Below are 19,269 nucleotides of genomic sequence, written 5' to 3'. Positions count from 1 at the left end.
AGGTCACTCGATTCCGTGCAACCAGTTTATCGATCACTACAGAATGTCTCCCCATTCCCGTTCCTCTTTTCCCAACCATGACTGCCCCCCTCTCCCTGCACACCACCCCCCCACACTCAGTCCTCGATCAGAAACAGGTTTATAATCACTCACCTACGTCATGAAATTTCTTTTTTTTTCCCTCTGCGGCAGCCGTCTCCTCGCGTTTGACCTACGGAGGTGCGACACTAGCCGTTTGAATTCTCCCCACCTTCCCGAACCCCGTGTGTCTGGGGGGGGGGGGTACGTAAAATGGCCAGGTCCTTCACAGTTCCGGTCTTTTCGAAGGGATGGGGGTGGGAGGGGGGGGGGTCAGCAGTTTCCATTTCTGAGCCTGTCCCCGGGGCCCAGCAGGGGCCCCATCATGAGCACCGACGGCCAGGAGTCTTGGGGACCCCTTACCCTTCCGTCCTGCTGTGGGGCCCGGGGGGAGCCGGCAAACTTCGGGGCCGTCGATAATCTAGATTTAGCCGCTGGAAACCCCGCCGGGCACCCTGGAGGGTGGGCCGCAGGGAGAGAGAAGTTGCCTGTGATGGGGGGGGGCGGGGGGGTTCCAACCTGCCTTGGCCCAGATTGTTCCGATTCCCGGCTCTTCCCGATCTCCCCGTCCGGCGACGGTTAAGAAGGCGTACGGTGCATTGGCCTTCATCAATCGTGGGATTGAATTTAGGAGCCGAGAGGTAATGTTGCAGCTGTATAGGACCCTGGTCAGACCCCACTTGGAGTACTGTGCTCAGTTCTGGTCGCCTCACTACAGGAAGGATGTGGAAACCATAGAAAGGGTGCAGAGGAGATTTACAAGGATGTTGCCTGGATTGGGGAGCATTCCTTATGAGAATAGGTTGAGTGAACTCGGCCTTTTCTCCTTGGAGCGACGGAGGATGAGAGGTGACCTGACGGAGGTGTACAAGATGATGAGAGGCATTGATCGTGTGGATAGTCAGATAGTCCAGGTCTGAAATGGCGAACACGAGAGGGCTTGGAAGTAGATACAGAGGAGATGTCGGGGGTAAGTTTTTGTGAGAGTGCTGAGTGCGTGGAATGGGCTGCCGGCAACGGTGGTAGAGGCAGATATGATAGGGTCTTTTAACATGGAGTTTAGAAAAATAGAGGGCTCTGGGTAAGCCTAGTGATTTCTAAGGGAAGGACATGTTTGGCACATCTTTGTGGGCCGAAGGGCCTGTATGGTGCTGTAGGTTTTCTATGTTTCTGTGTGGACGTTGTGTGTGGAGGAGCCCACTATGCCTCCTACAGTGGGGGCAGAAGAGTCGGCAGCCGTCGAGGGCATTGAAGGAGGGTATTTTACCGAGGGAGTGGGAAATCTCTGATGTTCCTGCAACACCGGAGGGGCAGCAGGTTTTCTTGGGCCAACGGGCCTTGGAGGGTGTTCTGGGTGAGCAGAGTACGGGGCCGGTCTAATCCCCTGCCGAAGAGGGAGACGGAGCTTTTGCTTCCGGTGGGGGGGGGCTTTCAATGCGTCAGCCCTTGTTCCCGAACTGAGCGAGATGAAATGGAGTGTCGTTTGTGATTAGATCAGGGAGTTATGTCAGCGCGTTTGATCATTACTGTTCCTTGGGTTTTTTTTTCTCTCTACAGCTGTCAGATAGTGTTGTCAACATGACTGCCCTTTCTAATGAGCACTTGTAGACGGCGAGGGAAATGGTGTACTTTCTAACGATCGGAGAAGAGTGACGTGCTTTCAGGACTGTTGGCGGGGGGGGGGGAAGGGGGGAGAAAGCGCCATGGACCAGCAGAGGGAGGGGCCGTGGTTTAGGCGGACTTGACGCTGCCTGACCTGCTGAGTTCCTCCAGCATTGTGTGTGTGTGTGTGTGTGTGTGTGTGCGTGTGTGTGTGTGTGTGTGTGTGTGTGTGTGTGTGTGTGTGTGTGTGTGTGTGTGTGTGTGTGTGTTGCTCTGGATTTCCAGCATCTGCAGAATCTCTTGTGTTTATTCCTCTCCATAGACGCTGCCTGACCTGCTGAGTTCCTCCAGCATTGTGTGTGTGTGAGTGTGTGTGTGTGTGTGAGTGTGTGTGTGTGTGTGTGTGTGTGTGTGTGTGTGTGTGTGTGTGTGTGTGTGTGTGTGTGTGTGTTGCTCTGGATTTCCAGCATCTGCAGAATCTCTTGTGTTTATTCCTCTCCATAGACGCTGCCTGACCTGCCGAGTTCCTCCAGCATTATGTGTGTCTGTGTGTTTTGCTCGGAATTTACTTAGAGAAAGCAGATGGTGGTGGTCAATGGGGCGTAACCTAGCTGGTTGGCGACGGTCGTTCCGCGGGGATCTGCTCTGGGACTCCCCCCACCCTCCCCGGCAGGGGGCAGAGCTGGGCTGGGGAGCTGACAGGTGGAGTTCAGCCCGGAAACGAGTGGTTCACTTTGGAAGGTCAAACTTAAAGATGGAGTACAGGGTTTATAATGGCAGAATTCAGTGGAAACTGCTCCACCAGACATGTGACAGCACCTGCCCGTCCTCTTCAAGTTTTTAAAAAATTTACCCGTTCACGGGGTGTCGCCAGCATTTATCGCCCATCCCAGTACCCATTTTCAGCCGGGCGGACCGGAGCGATGTGTGTGGTTAAGTGCCTCGCTCAAGGACACAACCCGCCACCTCGGCCGGGGCTCGAACCCACGACCTTCGGATCGCCAGTCCGACATCCTAACCACTGGGCCGCCCGCCGCAGAGCTTCACTAGGAGCTCCTGCTCTTACGCCCGTGTGAAAAAGTTCAAAGGTTCAAAGTTTATTATCGGCGGACGTACATGTCACCACGTACAACCCTGAGATTCTTTGTCCTGTGGGCAAACTCAGCAAATCCGTAGAGCAGTGACTGTAGGCAGGATCAACGGACAGCAGACAGACAGACGTACTTTATTGATCCCGAGGGAAGTTGCGTACAAACGCAAATATGAATCAATAGGCAGTAATAAGTATCGAGAGAATGAGCTGGCAAGGTAAAGAACCCTCGGTTGTGCGGATATCTCGATGGATGAGCGAAGTTATCCACTCTTGTTCAGGAGCCCGATGGCTGAGGGGTGGTAACCGCCCTGCAAGCTGGTGGCTCTCGTTTCTGCCTCTCCGACGGCAGCGTGGTCCGCGGGTGGTGGGGTTCTCTGCGTGGCGGAGGCTGCTTTTCTTCGGCAACGTTTCAGGCGGACGTGCTCGAAGGTGGGGCGGTGTGATTTCTTTTTTTTTTAACCCACATGAAGGTCCGATGCGGTGTCCGTTCGGAGGTGCTCTGCCGCACGCCGCTGTTGTTGTGACGTGCGGTTATTCGAGTTACTGTCGCCTTCCTGTCGGCTGGAACCGGTCTGGCCATTCTCCTCTGACCCCCCCTCATTAAGAGGGGGTTTCCGCCCCACAGAACTGCTGGTCACTGAATTAATTTTGGCTCTTGCACCGTTCTCGGTAATCTCCAGAGACTGTCGTGCACAAAAAACCTCAGGAGATCGCCAGTTTCTTGAGATTCTCAAAACGCGCCGTCTGGCGCCAACAATCGATCTACCATCAAAGTCACTTACATCACCTTTCTTCCCCCCCCATTCTGAGGTTTGGTCTGAACAACAACTGAGCCTTGTGACCGTGTCTGCGTGCTTTTATACACTGAGTTGCTGCCACCTGATTGGCTGGTTAGATTGGCTGTTACCACCTAATGAAACAACGTTCCTCCGGACCAAGGTGCACAACACAGTGCATATAACTCACACACACATAACACATAAAGTATACCGTCAAATGAAACAACGTTCCTCCGGACCCAGGTGCACAACACAGTACATATAACTCACACACACAACACATAAAGTATACCGTCAAACGAAACAACGTTCCTCCGGACCAAGGTGCACAATACAGTACATATAACTCACACACACACAGCACATAAAGTATACCGTCAAACGAAACAATGTTCCTCCGGACCAAGGTGCACAACACAGTACATATAACTCACACACACAACACATAAAGTATACCGTCAAACGAAACAACGTTCCTCCGGACCCAGGTGCACAACACAGTACATATAACTCACACACACAACACATAAAGTATACCGTCAAACGGAACAACGTTCCTCCGGACCAAGGTGCACAACACAGTACATATAACTCACACATACACACACAGCACATAAAGTATACCGTCAAACGAAACAACGTTCCTCCGGACCAAGGTGCACAACACAGTACATATAACTCACACACACACAACACATAAAGTATACCGTCAAACGGAACAACGTTCCTCCGGACCAAGGTGCACAACACAGTACATATAACTCACACACACACAACACATAAAGTATACCGTCAAACGGAACAACGTTCCTCCGGACCAAGGTGCACAACACAGTACATATAACTCACACACACACAACACATAAAGTATACCGTCAAACGAAACAACGTTCCTCCGGACCAAGGTGCACAACACAGTACATATAACTCACACACACAACACATAAAGTATACCGTCAAACGAAACAACGTTCCTCCGGACCAAGGTGCACAACACAGTACATATAACTCACACACACAGCACATAAAGTATACCGTCAAACGAAACAACGTTCCTCCAGACCAAGGTGCACAACACAGTACATATAACTCACACACACATAACACATAAAGTATACCGTCAAACAGAACAACGTTCCTCCGGACCAAGGTGCACAACACAGTACATATAACTCACACACACACAACACATAAAGTATACCGTCAAACGAAACAACGTTCCTCCAGACCAAGGTGCACAACACAGTACATATAACTCACACACACATAACACATAAAGTATACCGTCAAACGGAACAACGTTCCTCCGGACCAAGGTGCACAACACAGTACATATAACTCACACACACACACAACACATAAAGTATACCGTCAAACAGAACAACGTTCCTCCGGACCAAGGTGCACAACACAGTACATATAACTCACACACACAACACATAAAGTATACCGTCAAACGAAACAACGTTCCTCCAGACCAAGGTGCACAACACAGTACATATAACTCACACACACAACACATAAAGTATACCATCAAACGGAACAACGTTCCTCCGGACCAAGGTGCACAACACAGTACATATAACTCACACACACAACACATAAAGTATACCGTCAAACGAAACAACGTTCCTCCGGACCAAGGTGCACAACACAGTACATATAACTCACACACACACAACACATAAAGTATACCGTCAAACGAAACAACGTTCCTCCGGACCAAGGTGCACAACACAGTACATATAACTCACACACACACAACACATAAAGTATACCGTCAAACGAAACAACGTTCCTCCGGACCAAGGTGCACAACACAGTACATATAACTCACACACACACAACACATAAAGTATACCGTCAAACGAAACAACGTTCCTCCAGACCAAGGTGCACAACACAGTACATATAACTCACACACACACAACACATAAAGTATACCGTCAAACGAAACAACGTTCCTCCAGACCAAGGTGCACAACACAGTACATATAACTCACACACACACAACACATAAAGTATACCGTCAAACGAAACAACGTTCCTCCGGACCAAGGTGCACAACACAGTACATATAACTCACACACACACAACACATAAAGTATACCGTCAAACGAAACAACGTTCCTCCAGACCAAGGTGCACAACACAGTACATATAACTCACACACACAACACATAAAGTATACCATCAAACGGAACAACGTTCCTCCGGACCAAGGTGCACAACACAGTACATATAACTCACACACACAACACATAAAGTATACCGTCAAACGAAACAACGTTCCTCCGGACCAAGGTGCACAACACAGTACATATAACTCACACACACACAACACATAAAGTATACCGTCAAACGAAACAACGTTCCTCCGGACCAAGGTGCACAACACAGTACATATAACTCACACACACACAACACATAAAGTATACCGTCAAACGAAACAACGTTCCTCCGGACCAAGGTGCACAACACAGTACATATAACTCACACTCACACACACAACACATAAAGTATACCGTCAAACGAAACAACGTTCCTCCGGACCAAGGTGCACAACACAGTACATATAACTCACACACACATAACACATAAAGTATACCGTCAAACAGAACAACGTTCCTCCGGACCAAGGTGCACAACACAGTACATATATCTCACACACACATAACACATAAAGTATACCGTCAAACAGAACAACATTCCTCCGGACCAAGGTGCACAACACAGTACATATAACTCACACACACATAACACATAAAGTATACCGTCAAACAGAACAACATTCCTCCGGACCAAGGTGCACAACACAGTACATATAACACACACACATAACACATAAAGTATACCGTCAAACGAAACAACGTTCCTCCGGACCAAGGTGCACAACACAGTACATATAACTCACACACACATAACACATAAAGTATACCGTCAAACAGAACAACATTCCTCCGGACCAAGGTGCACAACACAGTACATATAACTCACACACACATAACACATAAAGTATACCGTTAAACAGAACAACATTCCTCCGGACCAAGGTGCACAACACAGTACATATAACTCACACACACAACACATAAAGTATACCGTGAAACGAAACAACGTTCCTCCGGACCAAGGTGCACAACACAGTACATATAACTCACACACACATAACACATAAAGTATACCGTCAAACAGAACAACGTTCCTCCGGACCAAGGTGCACAACACAGTACATATAACTCACACACACATAACACATAAAGTATACCGTCAAACAGAACAACATTCCTCCGGACCAAGGTGCACAACACAGTACATATAACTCACACACACACACACACAACACATAACGTATACCGTCAAACAGAACAACGTTCCTCCGGACCAAGGTGCACAACACAGTACATATAACTCACACACACATAACACATAAAGTATACCGTCAAACAGAACAACATTCCTCCGGACCAAGGTGCACAACACAGTACATATAACTCACACACACATAACACATAAAGTATACCGTCAAACAGAACAACATTCCTCCGGACCAAGGTGCACAACACAGTACATATAACTCACACACACATAACACATAAAGTATACCGTCAAACGAAACAACGTTCCTCCGGACCAAGGTGCACAACACAGTACATATAACTCACACACACATAACACATAAAGTATACCGTCAAACAGAACAACGTTCCTCCGGACCAAGGTGCACAACACAGTACATATAACTCTCACACACACATAACACATAAAGTATACCGTCAAACAGAACAACGTTCCTCCGGACCAAGGTGCACAACACAGTACATATAACTCACACACACAACACATAAAGTATACCGTCAAACGAGACAATGTTCCTCCGGACCAAGGTGCACAACACAGTACATATAACTCACACACACACAACACATAAAGTATACCGTCAAACGAAACAACGTTCCTCCGGACCAAGGTGCACAACACAGTACATATAACTCACACACACACAACACATAAAGTATACCGTCAAACAGAACAACGTTCCTCCGGACCAAGGTGCACAACACAGTACATATAACTCACACACACACAACACATAAAGTATACCGTCAAACGAAACAACCTTCCTCCGGACCAAGGTGCACAACACAGTACATATAACTCACACACACTCACACAACACATAAAGTATACCGTCAAACGAAACAACGTTCCTCCGGACCAAGGTGCACAACACAGTACATATAACTCTCACACACACACAACACATAAAGTATACCGTCAAACGAAACAACCTTCCTCCGGACCAAGGTGCACAACACAGTACATATAACTCACACACACTCACACAACACATAAAGTATACCGTCAAACGAAACAACGTTCCTCCGGACCAAGGTGCACAACACAGTACATATAACTCACACACACACAACACATAAAGTATACCGTCAAACGGAACAACGTTCCTCCGGACCAAGGTGCACAACACAGTACATATAACTCACACACACACAACACATAAAGTATACCGTCAAACGAAACAACGTTCCTCCGGACCAAGGTGCACAACACAGTACATATAACTCACACACACACAACGCATAAAGTATACCGTCAAACGAAACAACGTTCCTCCGGACCCAGGTGCACAACACAGTACATATAACTCACACACACACACACAACACATAAAGTATACCGTCAAACGAAACAACGTTCCTCCGGACCCAGGTGCACAACACAGTACATATAACTCACACACACACACAACACATAAAGTATACCGTCAAACGAAACAACGTTCCTCCGGACCAAGGTGCACAACACAGTACATATAACTCACACACACAGCACATAAAGTATACCGTCAAACGAAACAACGTTCCTCCGGACCAAGGTGCACAACACAGTACATATAACTCACACACACACAACACATAAAGTATACCGTCAAACGGAACAACGTTCCTCCGGACCAAGGTGCACAACACAGTACATATAACTCACACACACACAACACATAAAGTATACCGTCAAACGAAACAACGTTCCTCCGGACCAAGGTGCACAACACAGTACATATAACTCACACACACACAACACATAAAGTATACCGTCAAACGAAACAACGTTCCTCCGGACCCAGGTGCACAACACAGTACATATAACTCACACACACACACACAACACATAAAGTATACCGTCAAACGAAACAACGTTCCTCCGGACCCAGGTGCACAACACAGTACATATAACTCACACACACACACAACACATAAAGTATACCGTCAAACGAAACAACGTTCCTCCGGACCAAGGTGCACAACACAGTACATATAACTCACACACACAACACATAAAGTATACCGTCAAACGAAACAACGTTCCTCCGGACCAAGGTGCACAACACAGTACATATAACTCACACACACAACACATAAAGTATACCGTCAAACGAAACAACGTTCCTCCGGACCAAGGTGCACAACACAGTACATATAACTCACACACACAACACATAAAGTATACCGTCAAACGAAACAACGTTCCTCCGGACCAAGGTGCACAACACAGTACATATAACTCACACACACAACACATAAAGTATACCGTCAAACGAAACAACGTTCCTCCGGACCAAGGTGCACAACACAGTACATATAACTCACACACACAACACATAAAGTATACCGTCAAACGAAACAACGTTCCTCCGGACCAAGGTGCACAACACAGTACATATAACTCACACACACAACACATAAAGTATACCGTCAAACGAAACAACGTTCCTCCGGACCAAGGTGCACAACACAGTACATATAACTCACACACACAACACATAAAGTATACCGTCAAACGAAACAACGTTCCTCCGGAGTTCCTGTCTTTCGAGCGGCCGGCCCTGAAACGATCGCCTCCCCCCCCCCCCCCCCCTCTGCTCCCCTGCCCCCCTTTCCTCAGGTGAGTCACTGCCGTGACCTCTCGATTCATTCACCGGGGAACGCGACGTTCACAGCTGCTCACAGAGGCTTAATTACAGGGCTGCGTAGATTTATGGCAGCTCTCCGCATATGATGAATGAGTGAGGACCGCGTGATTCGACTCGAGGAGCGGGGCTGGCAATCTGCAAGCTTCGCCGTTCGGGGGTTCTGAGGTGGGTGGGGTGGGGGGGAGACAATCCTTTCATAACCTGACAGTTTATCTGCATCCTCCTGCCCTTGTACGACGACTGCAAGCTGGATGATCAGGGACCGCAGCTAGTCCATCAAATATAACCACTGATCAGCAGTAACTCTGCAGCCCTGGGAACCAGTTCCATTACATTCCTGGGGTGCAGGAACACTGTTACGGAGAGAGGGGCCATCAGTCCTATTTTCTCCGAGTTTCAGGCAGATCAGCAGTCCGTGGGAGCAGTTCCCCGTTCACCTGCACGTCTTTGGATAAATATGTGCTTAATTTGATAAATAAGTCTCTGTTTAACCTGGAGGTACCGTTCAGAACCGGCCACCCAGCAGTTCACCGATTTAACCCCGGCCTAATCGCGGGACAATTGGCAGAGACCGATTAACCTCCTAACTGGTTCGTCTTTGGACTGTGAGAGGGAATCCTGGTCACTCGGAGGGAAGCGAGGGCATGCCACCGGGGGGGCGGGGGGGGGGGTACTAAATCCTTACAGAGGATGCTGGGATTGAACACTCAACTTCGAAGCCCTGAAGTGGAATGGCATTGTGCTAACCGCTGCACCACACTGTGTGTGTGTGTGTGTGTGTGTGTGTGTGTGTGTGTGTGTGTGTGTGTGTGTGTGTGTGTGAGTGTGTGTGTGTGTGTGTCTGTGTCTGTGTCTGTGTGTGTGTGTGAGTGTGAGTGTGTATGTGTCTGTCAGTGTGTGTATGTGTGTGTCTGTGTGTGTGTGTGTTTATGTGAGTGTGTGTCAGTGTGTGTGTGTGTGTGTCTGTGTGTGTGTGTGTTTATGTGAGTGTGTGTCAGTGTGTGTGTGTGTGTGTCTGTGTGTGTGTGAGTGTGTGTGTGTATGTGTGTGTCAGTGTGTGTGTTTATGTGAGTGTGTGTGTGTCAGTGTGTGTGTGTGTTTGTGTGTGTGTGTCAGTGTGTGTGTGTGTGTGTGTCTGTGTCTGTGTGTGTGTGAGTGTGAGTGTGTATGTCTGTGTTTATGTGAGTGTTTGTGTGTCAGTGCGTGAGCTGTAACAGCCCCAAGCCGTGACGGAGTCACGCCAGTCGCGACGTTCCCGTAGCGCCCTGGTGCATCTGACCAATGGCAAGTGAAAGGGGGAGGGGTTGGGGTGGGATTCTGCTCTGTAAGTCAGAGTGTAGCATTCAGCGTTTTATGGGTCACCATCGCCCTGGGGCGGAATGGTAGCCTAGCGGCTAGCACGTGGATTTACAGCGCCGGAGACCCTGGGTTCAATTCCCACCGCCGCCTATAAGGAGCCCGTACGTTCTCTCCCCACCGGCGAACGTGCGTGTCTCCTCCGGGTGCTCTGGGTTCCTCCCGCCTTCCAAAGATGTACGGGTTAGAGGGGTTAATCGGCACCCATGGGTGTCACTGGGGTCGCTGGGTCTGTTACCGCGCTGCATCTCGGAAAAATATCCCAGAAGCATTCTGCAGAGGAATGTGTCGTAGCGGATTGCAGTAGAGCGTTCCTGAGACTGAAATACTGTGGGCAAAGTAACGCTTAGAACATCGGACTGTACAGCCCAGGAACAGGCCCTTCAGCCCACTATGCTGTGCTGAGCCAACAATTCAGTAGTCTTAAACAGAAGAGATTCTGCAGGTGCTGGAAATCCAGAGCAACACACACACACACACACACACAACGCTGGGGGAACTCAGCAGGTCAGGCAGCATCTATGGAGAGGAATAAACACAAGAGATTCTGCAGACGCTGGAAATCCAGAGCAACACACACACACACACACACACACACACACACACACACACACACACACACACACACACACACACACACACACACACACACACACTCACACACACACTGCTGGAGGAACTCAGCAGGTCAGGCAGCGTCTATGGAGAGGAATAAACACAAAAGATTCTGCAGATGCTGGAAATCCAGAGCAACACACACACACACGCACACACATCACACACACACACACACACACACACACACACACACACACACACACACACACACACACACACACACACACACACACACACACACACACACACACACACACACACACACACCTGCAGGAACTCAGCAGGGTCCGGCAGAGGAATGAACACTGGAGAGGCTCCAGCATTTTGTGTGCGTCGCCCTGGATTTCCAGCGTCTGCAGATTTTCTCATCTTTATAAACCCGCTTACAGTTCCGGTGCTGGGTGAGGTTTCTAAATCCCTGTCATGTCCGCTCTCTTTAATTTTGATAATCAGGGACCACAGGAAAGTACACAATGCTTGGTGTTTAGCCTGTCTGAGTTGATAAACCTTTCGAGTTGAGCTTTGCTTTCTCGCAGAAATGTCAAGCCACTTTATTGAAATTCTATTTTCTGTCATGCCTCGAGGATTTGTTGGAATCTGTGCGCAAGTTTTGACACACGTCGATGCGAGTTACGGGGAACCTCGGCTTTGGCCTCATCTCTGTTTAATTTACCGGTCGTGCAAAAGTTCTAATTTCAACTTCTTAAAATTCCCCCCCCCCCCCCCCCTCCCAGTGAGAGGGTTGTCACGGAGCGTAATTAATTGGAAACCGTCGTTGGACTCTGCGCCAGGAAGGCGGACGGCCGCTTCCAGCGTAGCCGTTCATTTCGGCCATCGCGAGGTCTGAGTGAAATGGCAGGCCCGGGCAACCGCTTCGGAACTGCTTTGGTTGCTGGTCATGCAGGCTTTGGCGGGGTGAGGTGACCTCAGCTGTTCGTACCCAGGGTCCACAGTCTTGCCCACAGCCTGCAGGACCGCAACTTAACAGGGCCTGACCCAGGCTGACCATTCAACTCTGACCTCTCTCGCTAAGCAAGCGGCTTTCGCCCACAGATTACTGACGCTCACTGGATGATTTGTGCTTCTTGTTTTTTTGATTTGCACCGTTCTGTTTTAGAGCAGGAGCTCCCAGGCTGGGGCCCCCGGACCCCCCCCCGGTTAATGGCGTGGGGGGCCCGGCGGCGTAAAAAGGCATTGGGGAAACCCTGCACTTAGAGACTGCTTGTGTGCATGAAAATCCCAGGAGGCCAGCAGTGTCTGGCATACTCAAAGCCACCTCCCTCCGGCACGCACCATCTGAGTCACCTCAAGTGCACGTCTTCCCCTCCACCCATCCCGATGTTTGGTCTGAACGACAGCTGAGCCTCTTGACCGTGTCCGCGTGCTTTTAAGCGCTGGGTTGCTGCCGTGTGATTGGCCGATTTGCATTAACGGGCGGGCCTTCCTAATAAAGTGGCGTGTGTGTGTGTGTGCGTGGATCTTCTCCGCCATTAGAACAGATGTTTCTCTCGGATAAAGGTTTCTGAAGCTGTGAAAGTGTCCAGGGAGTTGCTCTCCGCGCAGAAGCGAGACATTTTGAAATATCACACGGGAAAGTTTATTTGCATTTATATCGTTAAGTCCCAAACCCACCACCTTAACAGCAGGATACGCTTTGAGAGCAAACGTGGTTAAGACGTGAGAATGGCAGTTGAACTTAACGGTGTTCATTAAGACGCCTCTGATTCGTAGATCGCAGAATGTTTCCGCACAGTGTAGCCTCCCTGCCTCATGATATTGTGTCAATCTTATAGAACACAGAACAGTACAGCACAGTACAGGCCCTTCGGCCCACAATGTAGTGCCGACCCATAAACCCTGCCTCCCATATAACCCTCCACCTTAAATTCCTCCATATACCTGTCCAGTAGTCTCTTAAACTTCACTAGTGTATCTGCCTCCACCACTGACTCAGGCAGTGCATTCCACACACCGACCACTCTCTGAGTGAAAAACCTTCCTCTAATATCCCCCTTGAACTTCCCTCCCCTTACCTTAAAGCCATGTCCTCTTGTACTGAGCAGTGGTGCCCTGGGGAAGAGGCGCTGGCTATCCACTCTGTCTATTCCTCTAATATCTTGTACACCTCTATCATGTCTCCTCTCATCCTCCTTCTCTCCAGAGAGTAAAGCCCTAGCTCCCTTAATCTGATCATAATCCATACTCTCTAAACCAGGCAGCATCCTGGTAAATCTCCTCTGTACCCTTTCCAATGCTTCCACATCCTTCCTATAGCGAGGCGACCAGAACTAGACACAGTACTCCAAGTGTGACCTAACCAGAGTTTTATAGAGCTGCATCATTACATCGCGTCTCTTAAACTCTATCCCTCGACTTATGAAAGCTAACACTCGATAAGCTTTATTAACTACCCTATCTAGCTGTGAGGCAACTTTCAGGGTATCTGTGGACATGTACCCCCAGATCCCTCTGCTCCTCCACACTACCAAGTATTCTGCCATTTACTTTGTACTCTGCCTTGGAGTTTGTCCTTCCAAAGTGTACCACCTCACACTTCTCCGGGTTGAACTCCATCTGCCACTTCTCAGCCCACTTCTGCATCCTATCAATGTCTCTCTGAAATCTTCCACTAATATCCCCCTTGAACTTCCTACCCCTTACCTTAAAGCCACGTCCTCTTGTATTGAGCACTGGTGCCCCGGGTGCCTTTAACTGGCTCTCAGAGACTGGGGGGTGGGGAGCCCCCTCGCTCTATTGGCTCCTCAGATTTCAGCTCAACCGTTCTGGCTTCCCGTTGATCTTTGGACGAGCCTACCGCGCTACGTCAAGAGGACGTTCACCGCTCTCCTGATCCATGATTCACCAGGCTGCTCCAGGCTTTGATCTGGAGAACCGCAGGAAATGACCCTGTTGCCCTGTGACCGGTTACTTCCTGGGGGCTCCTGCGATTCGAAACGCCGTGCTGAATTGTCGTGGCGTTGTTGGATGGGTGGGGTGGGGGGTGGGGGAGAACACTTCAACGTGCCCAGCAGCCGGAACTACACGCGCGGCCACGCACGATCCTCCTCATGCCCTTGCTGCTCGCTGGGTTCCCGCCTTTAATCGGCTCGGCGGGGCCTCGGAAGCCCAGCCCGGGGAAGATCCCCGGCGCGGCTTCCCCGCCGTCGGCACCGCGCGCCAGCCCCGGAACTTGCAGGTGCGCCGGCTCGGAGCGAATCGGTGCGCTCTTAACTGGTGGCGTGGCGGTCAGCACAACGGGTTACGGTGCCGGCAGACCCGGGTTCGATTCCCGCCGCCTGTGAGGAGTCTGGACAGTCTCCCTCCCACCCCCCACCCCCGTGACTGGCTGCGTTTCCTCGGGGTGCTCCGGTTTCCACCCACCGTACCGGTCTGTAGCTTAATTGGTCGTCGTAAATCGTCCCGTGCCAGGATTGAATTTGGGGGTTGCTGGGAGGCGCGGAAGTTATCGCACAAATACGTGAGTCAGTTAAATTTATTATCAAGAGTACGTATATGTAATCGTACGCAGACCTAAGATTCGTTTTCCCTAAAGGCATTCACGGTGAAATCAAAGGGAAATAGTAATAAATAACTAACCGATGAGACTCAGGTTTAATATCGCTGGCCTACGTTGTGAAATTTGTTAACTTTACTGCGGCAGTGTAATGAAAGGCATGATAAATATATATTGAGAGAAAACTGAGTTACTGTAAGCATATATGTTTGTGTATTAAATGCTTGTAAGTTGAAATAAGCAGAGCAAAGAAAATACAGAAATGAGGAAGTGGTGGGCTAGTGGTCGTGGATTTAACTTCCATTTGGAAATCGGCTGGCAAAATCAAGCAAAGTTCATTGTTGTTACATGTAATCACGTATATAGAAACAAGGCCACATCTCTTCGAACCAAGATGTCGAAGCAGAGTAGTGCATTGATAGTAAATATTGCCGGCTACGGGACGCATTAACTGGCGGCGCTTCGAACGCGGTGCGGCCGGGAGCTCAGAAGCCTCGCGGCCTGGGGCAAAAGAAGCTGTTTTCCCCCTCCCGGCCGCTCTTGTCTTTGTGCGCCGGAGTCTCCAGCCCGACGGTAGAAAGTCAAAGAGGACGCCGGATGGATGGACGGGAGGGATCCTGGTTGATGCACTCAGGGCCCCCCCCCGCGTGCGCAGCGCTCCTGATAAATGCCCCCGGTGGATGGACGGGAGGGATCCTGGATGATGCACTCAGGGCCCCCCGCGTGCGCAGCGCTCCTGATAAATGCCCCCGGTGGATGGACGGGAGGGATCCTGGATGATGCACTCAGGGCCCCCCGCGTGCGCAGCGCTCCTGATAAATGCCCCCGGTGGATGGACGGGAGGGATCCTGGATGATGCACTCAGGGCCCCCCGCGTGCGCAGCGCTCCTGATAAATGCCCCCGGTGAACGGCAGGGAGGCCCCTACGATCCCCTCGGCAGTTCTCGCAGTCCTTCGTGGGGACTTCTGCCCGACTGCTCCCATCCCAGACGGAGAGGCAGCTGGTCAGGACACCCTCGGGCGACGCTGCGGTGAAACGCGGTTGAGATACGAGGTGGGGGGGGGGGGCGGGAGCCTTGCTCGCCTCAATCTCCTCGGGGAGAGGAGGCGCCGATGTGCCTTCTTGCTCTGGGAGGTGATATTAAGGGACCAGGTGAGGTCGCCCGCGAACTCCTGGGGACTTGTTCCGCTTCACTCTCTCTACGGGGGAGCCATCTATTCGCGGGGTGGGGGGGATAGTTCACCTGCACTCCCCTGAAGTCCACGACGGTTTCCTTTCTCTTCTCCACGTTCGGGCTCAGGTTGCTCTGCTTCCCCTCCGTAGACGTCGCGGTTCGGGCTGGATCAGCCGGCGCTCGGCGCGAACCCGCTGAACGTGTGCCTTCGGGCTTCTGTACCTCCTTCCCGACGGTAGCAGCGAGAAGAGGGCACGTCCCGGGAGGTGGTGGTGAGGGGGGGGGGGGGGGGAGAGGATCCTGAATGGTGCTCAGGTCCCCTATTTCCCAGTGCGGTGGACCTTAGGACCCGGCGACGTAGCTCTGAATCCGCAGTGTTTCTGTTCATGAAAATAGTCACGATCGCGATTGAAAATAAAGTGGAAGTAATAAAGCGACCGGAAAGAGGTGAAACGCCATCGGTCATTGGAAAAGCGTTAGGCTACAGTCGGTCAACGATCGGAACAATTTTAAAGGAGCATGTGAAAGGCCCTGCCCCGATGAAAGCTACAATTATTACTAAGCAACGCAGTGGTTTAATTATTGGAATACGTATGTTTCTTAAGTGTTTTATATGCATAGAAAGGTAAAATATATACTATATACCAAGAAAAACGTTTGACTAACTGACGCTAAATAATACCGGATATACCTGTTCCGACTTCAAATCCGACTTAAAGACGGACTCAGGAACGGAACTCGTTCATAACCTGGGGACTGCCTGTACTTTTAAGTCATCTCTAGATTATTTAGTCTAGGCCAAGTCTCTGGATGCTTTCAAAAGATAGTTAGATAGAGCTCTTATAGATAGCGAGGTCAAGGGATATGGGGAGAGGGCAGGAACGGGGGTTACTGATTGTGGATGATCAGCCATGATCACAGTGAATGGCGGTGCTGGCTAGAAGGGCCGAATGGCCTACTCCTGCACCGACTATTATAATACTTAATACAATGTAAATGCTATGTAAATAGTTGTCATACTGTATTGTTTAGGGAATAATGACAAGAAAAAATAGTCTGTACACGCTCAAACGATGAGTGGTGGAGAGAGAACTTCCGGGTTTTCCCGATCCGCGGTTGGTTGAATCCGCGGATAAGGAGGGCCGACTGTACACTCGGTAGTTTCATCAGGAACCGTATTTTGAAACACGGCCGGCCTTTCCTGCGTTCCTGGTTTCATTTACGCCGTAGGTCAAAGTTCAGCTGGCTAAGCAAGCATCAAAGGGCAGCTGTTTCAGTTTTAATTAAAATGTCCGCTGTAATTGTTGAGGCTCGGGGGTGGAGATACGTCCCTACCCAAGGCGCTTCTTCCCTCCGCTAGCCTGCAGGTCACCCCCGGGGCGAGGTGCAGCACCTGCTTAGCCCCCCGATCAGGATCACGGGAAGCCCTGGGACGGTCGTACGAGCAGCCGGTGCGGATCACAAGACGTGGCGCCAGGTGGGCAATCTCCAAAAGGGGTAGTGATAATGGCTGGAGAGGGTCACCCGTCTTGTAACAACACACACTGCATGGTAGCCGGCGAATGGCAAAACACTTCGGTAGGAAGATTTGCCAAGAGCAATGTTGGCCATGATACGACCGTGGCCGCCCACGGCGGGGCACATGATGATGTCATACGTCACGGCGCATAATGATGATGATTCGCAATTGGCCGCCCTGCCAATTACGTAGACAGCCCCCGCACGTTAGCGGTACCCTGTCTCGTAGTGCCATGCCAAGACAGTGACCAGCGATCACGGCTTGGGGTGCGATTCCCGCCGCTGTCTGTAAGGAGTCTGACGGTTCATCAAGTGGGCCTCACTTGGACTATTGAGAGCAGTTTTGGGCCCTGCAATTAAGGAAGGACATGTTGAGACCGGAGAGGGTTCAAAGGAAGTTCGTGAGAATGATTTTGGGATTGAAAGGCTTGTCAGACGAGGAGCGTTCGATGTCTCTGGGCCTCTGCTCATTCAGAAGAATGAAGGGTGACCTCGAAGGTGGTAGGGCCTCAGTAGAGTGGATGTGGAGAGGATGTTTCCTATAGTGGGTGAGTCTAGGACCAGAGGACACAGATAGAGTGGATGTGGAGAGGATGTCTCCTATAGTGAGTGAGTCTAGGACCAGAGGATACAGATAGAGTGGGTGTGGAGAGGATGTTTCCTATAGTGGGAGAGTCTAGGACCAGACGACACAGATAGAGCGGATGTGGAGAGGATGTCTCCTATAGTGAGTGAGTCTACGACCAGAGGACACAGATAGAGTGGATGTGGAGAGGATGTTTCCTATAGTGGGAGAGTCTAGGACCAGAGGACACAGATAGAGTGGCTGTGGAGAGGATGTTTCCTATAGTGGGGGAGTCTAGGACCAGAGGACACAGATAGAGTGGGTGTGGAGAGTACGTTTCCTATAGTGGGGGAGTCTAGGACCAGAGGACACAGATAGAGTGGGTGTGGAGAGGATGTTTCCTATAGTGGGGGAGTCTAGGACCAGAGGACACAGATAGAGTGGATGTGGAGAGGATGTTTCCTATTGTGGGAGAGTCTAGGACCAGAGGGCACAGATAGAGTGGATGTGGAGAGGATGTTTCCTATAGTGGGGGAGTCTAGGACCAGAGGACACAGATAGAGTGGATGTGTAGAGGACGTTTCCTATAGTGGGGGAGTCTAGGACCAGAGGACACAGATAGAGTGGATGTGGAGAGGATGATTCCTATAGTGGGGGAGTCTAGGACCAGAGGACACAGATAGAGTGGATGTGGAGAGGATGATTCCTATAGTGGGGGAGTCTAGGACCAGAGGACACAGATAGAGTGGATGTGTAGAGGACGTTTCCTATAGTGGGGGAGTCTAGGACCAGAGGACACAGATAGAGTGGATGTGGAGAGGATGATTCCTATAGTGGGGGAGTCTAGGACCAGAGGACACAGATAGAGTGGATGTGGAGAGGATGTTTCCTATAGTGGGGGAGACTAGGACAAGAGGACACAGATAGAGTGGATGTGGAGAGGATGTTTCCTATAGTGGGGGAGACTAGGACCAGAGGG

The 19,269-nt window shown here is 50.3% G+C and overlaps 1 protein-coding gene across 1 annotated transcript in view; it reads left to right on the top strand.

Moving 5' to 3' along the window:
- The first annotated feature begins 403 nt into the window (after positions 1–403).
- cadm1a (cell adhesion molecule 1a) overlaps positions 404–19,269 on the top strand; it is a 450,797-nt gene continuing 431,931 nt past the window's right edge. The window contains exons 1-2 of the mRNA XM_073029526.1: positions 404–540; positions 1,272–1,432. Coding sequence (XP_072885627.1) covers positions 404–540; positions 1,272–1,432 — 298 coding nt within the window. The remainder of the gene's footprint in view (positions 541–1,271; positions 1,433–19,269) is intronic.

The sequence above is a fragment of the Hemitrygon akajei genome, chromosome 26, assembly GCF_048418815.1.
Source record: "Hemitrygon akajei chromosome 26, sHemAka1.3, whole genome shotgun sequence".
NCBI lineage: Eukaryota > Metazoa > Chordata > Chondrichthyes > Myliobatiformes > Dasyatidae > Hemitrygon > Hemitrygon akajei.
Note: the sequence above shows the minus strand (reverse complement) of the source record. Positions and strands in the feature narration are given on the sequence as shown.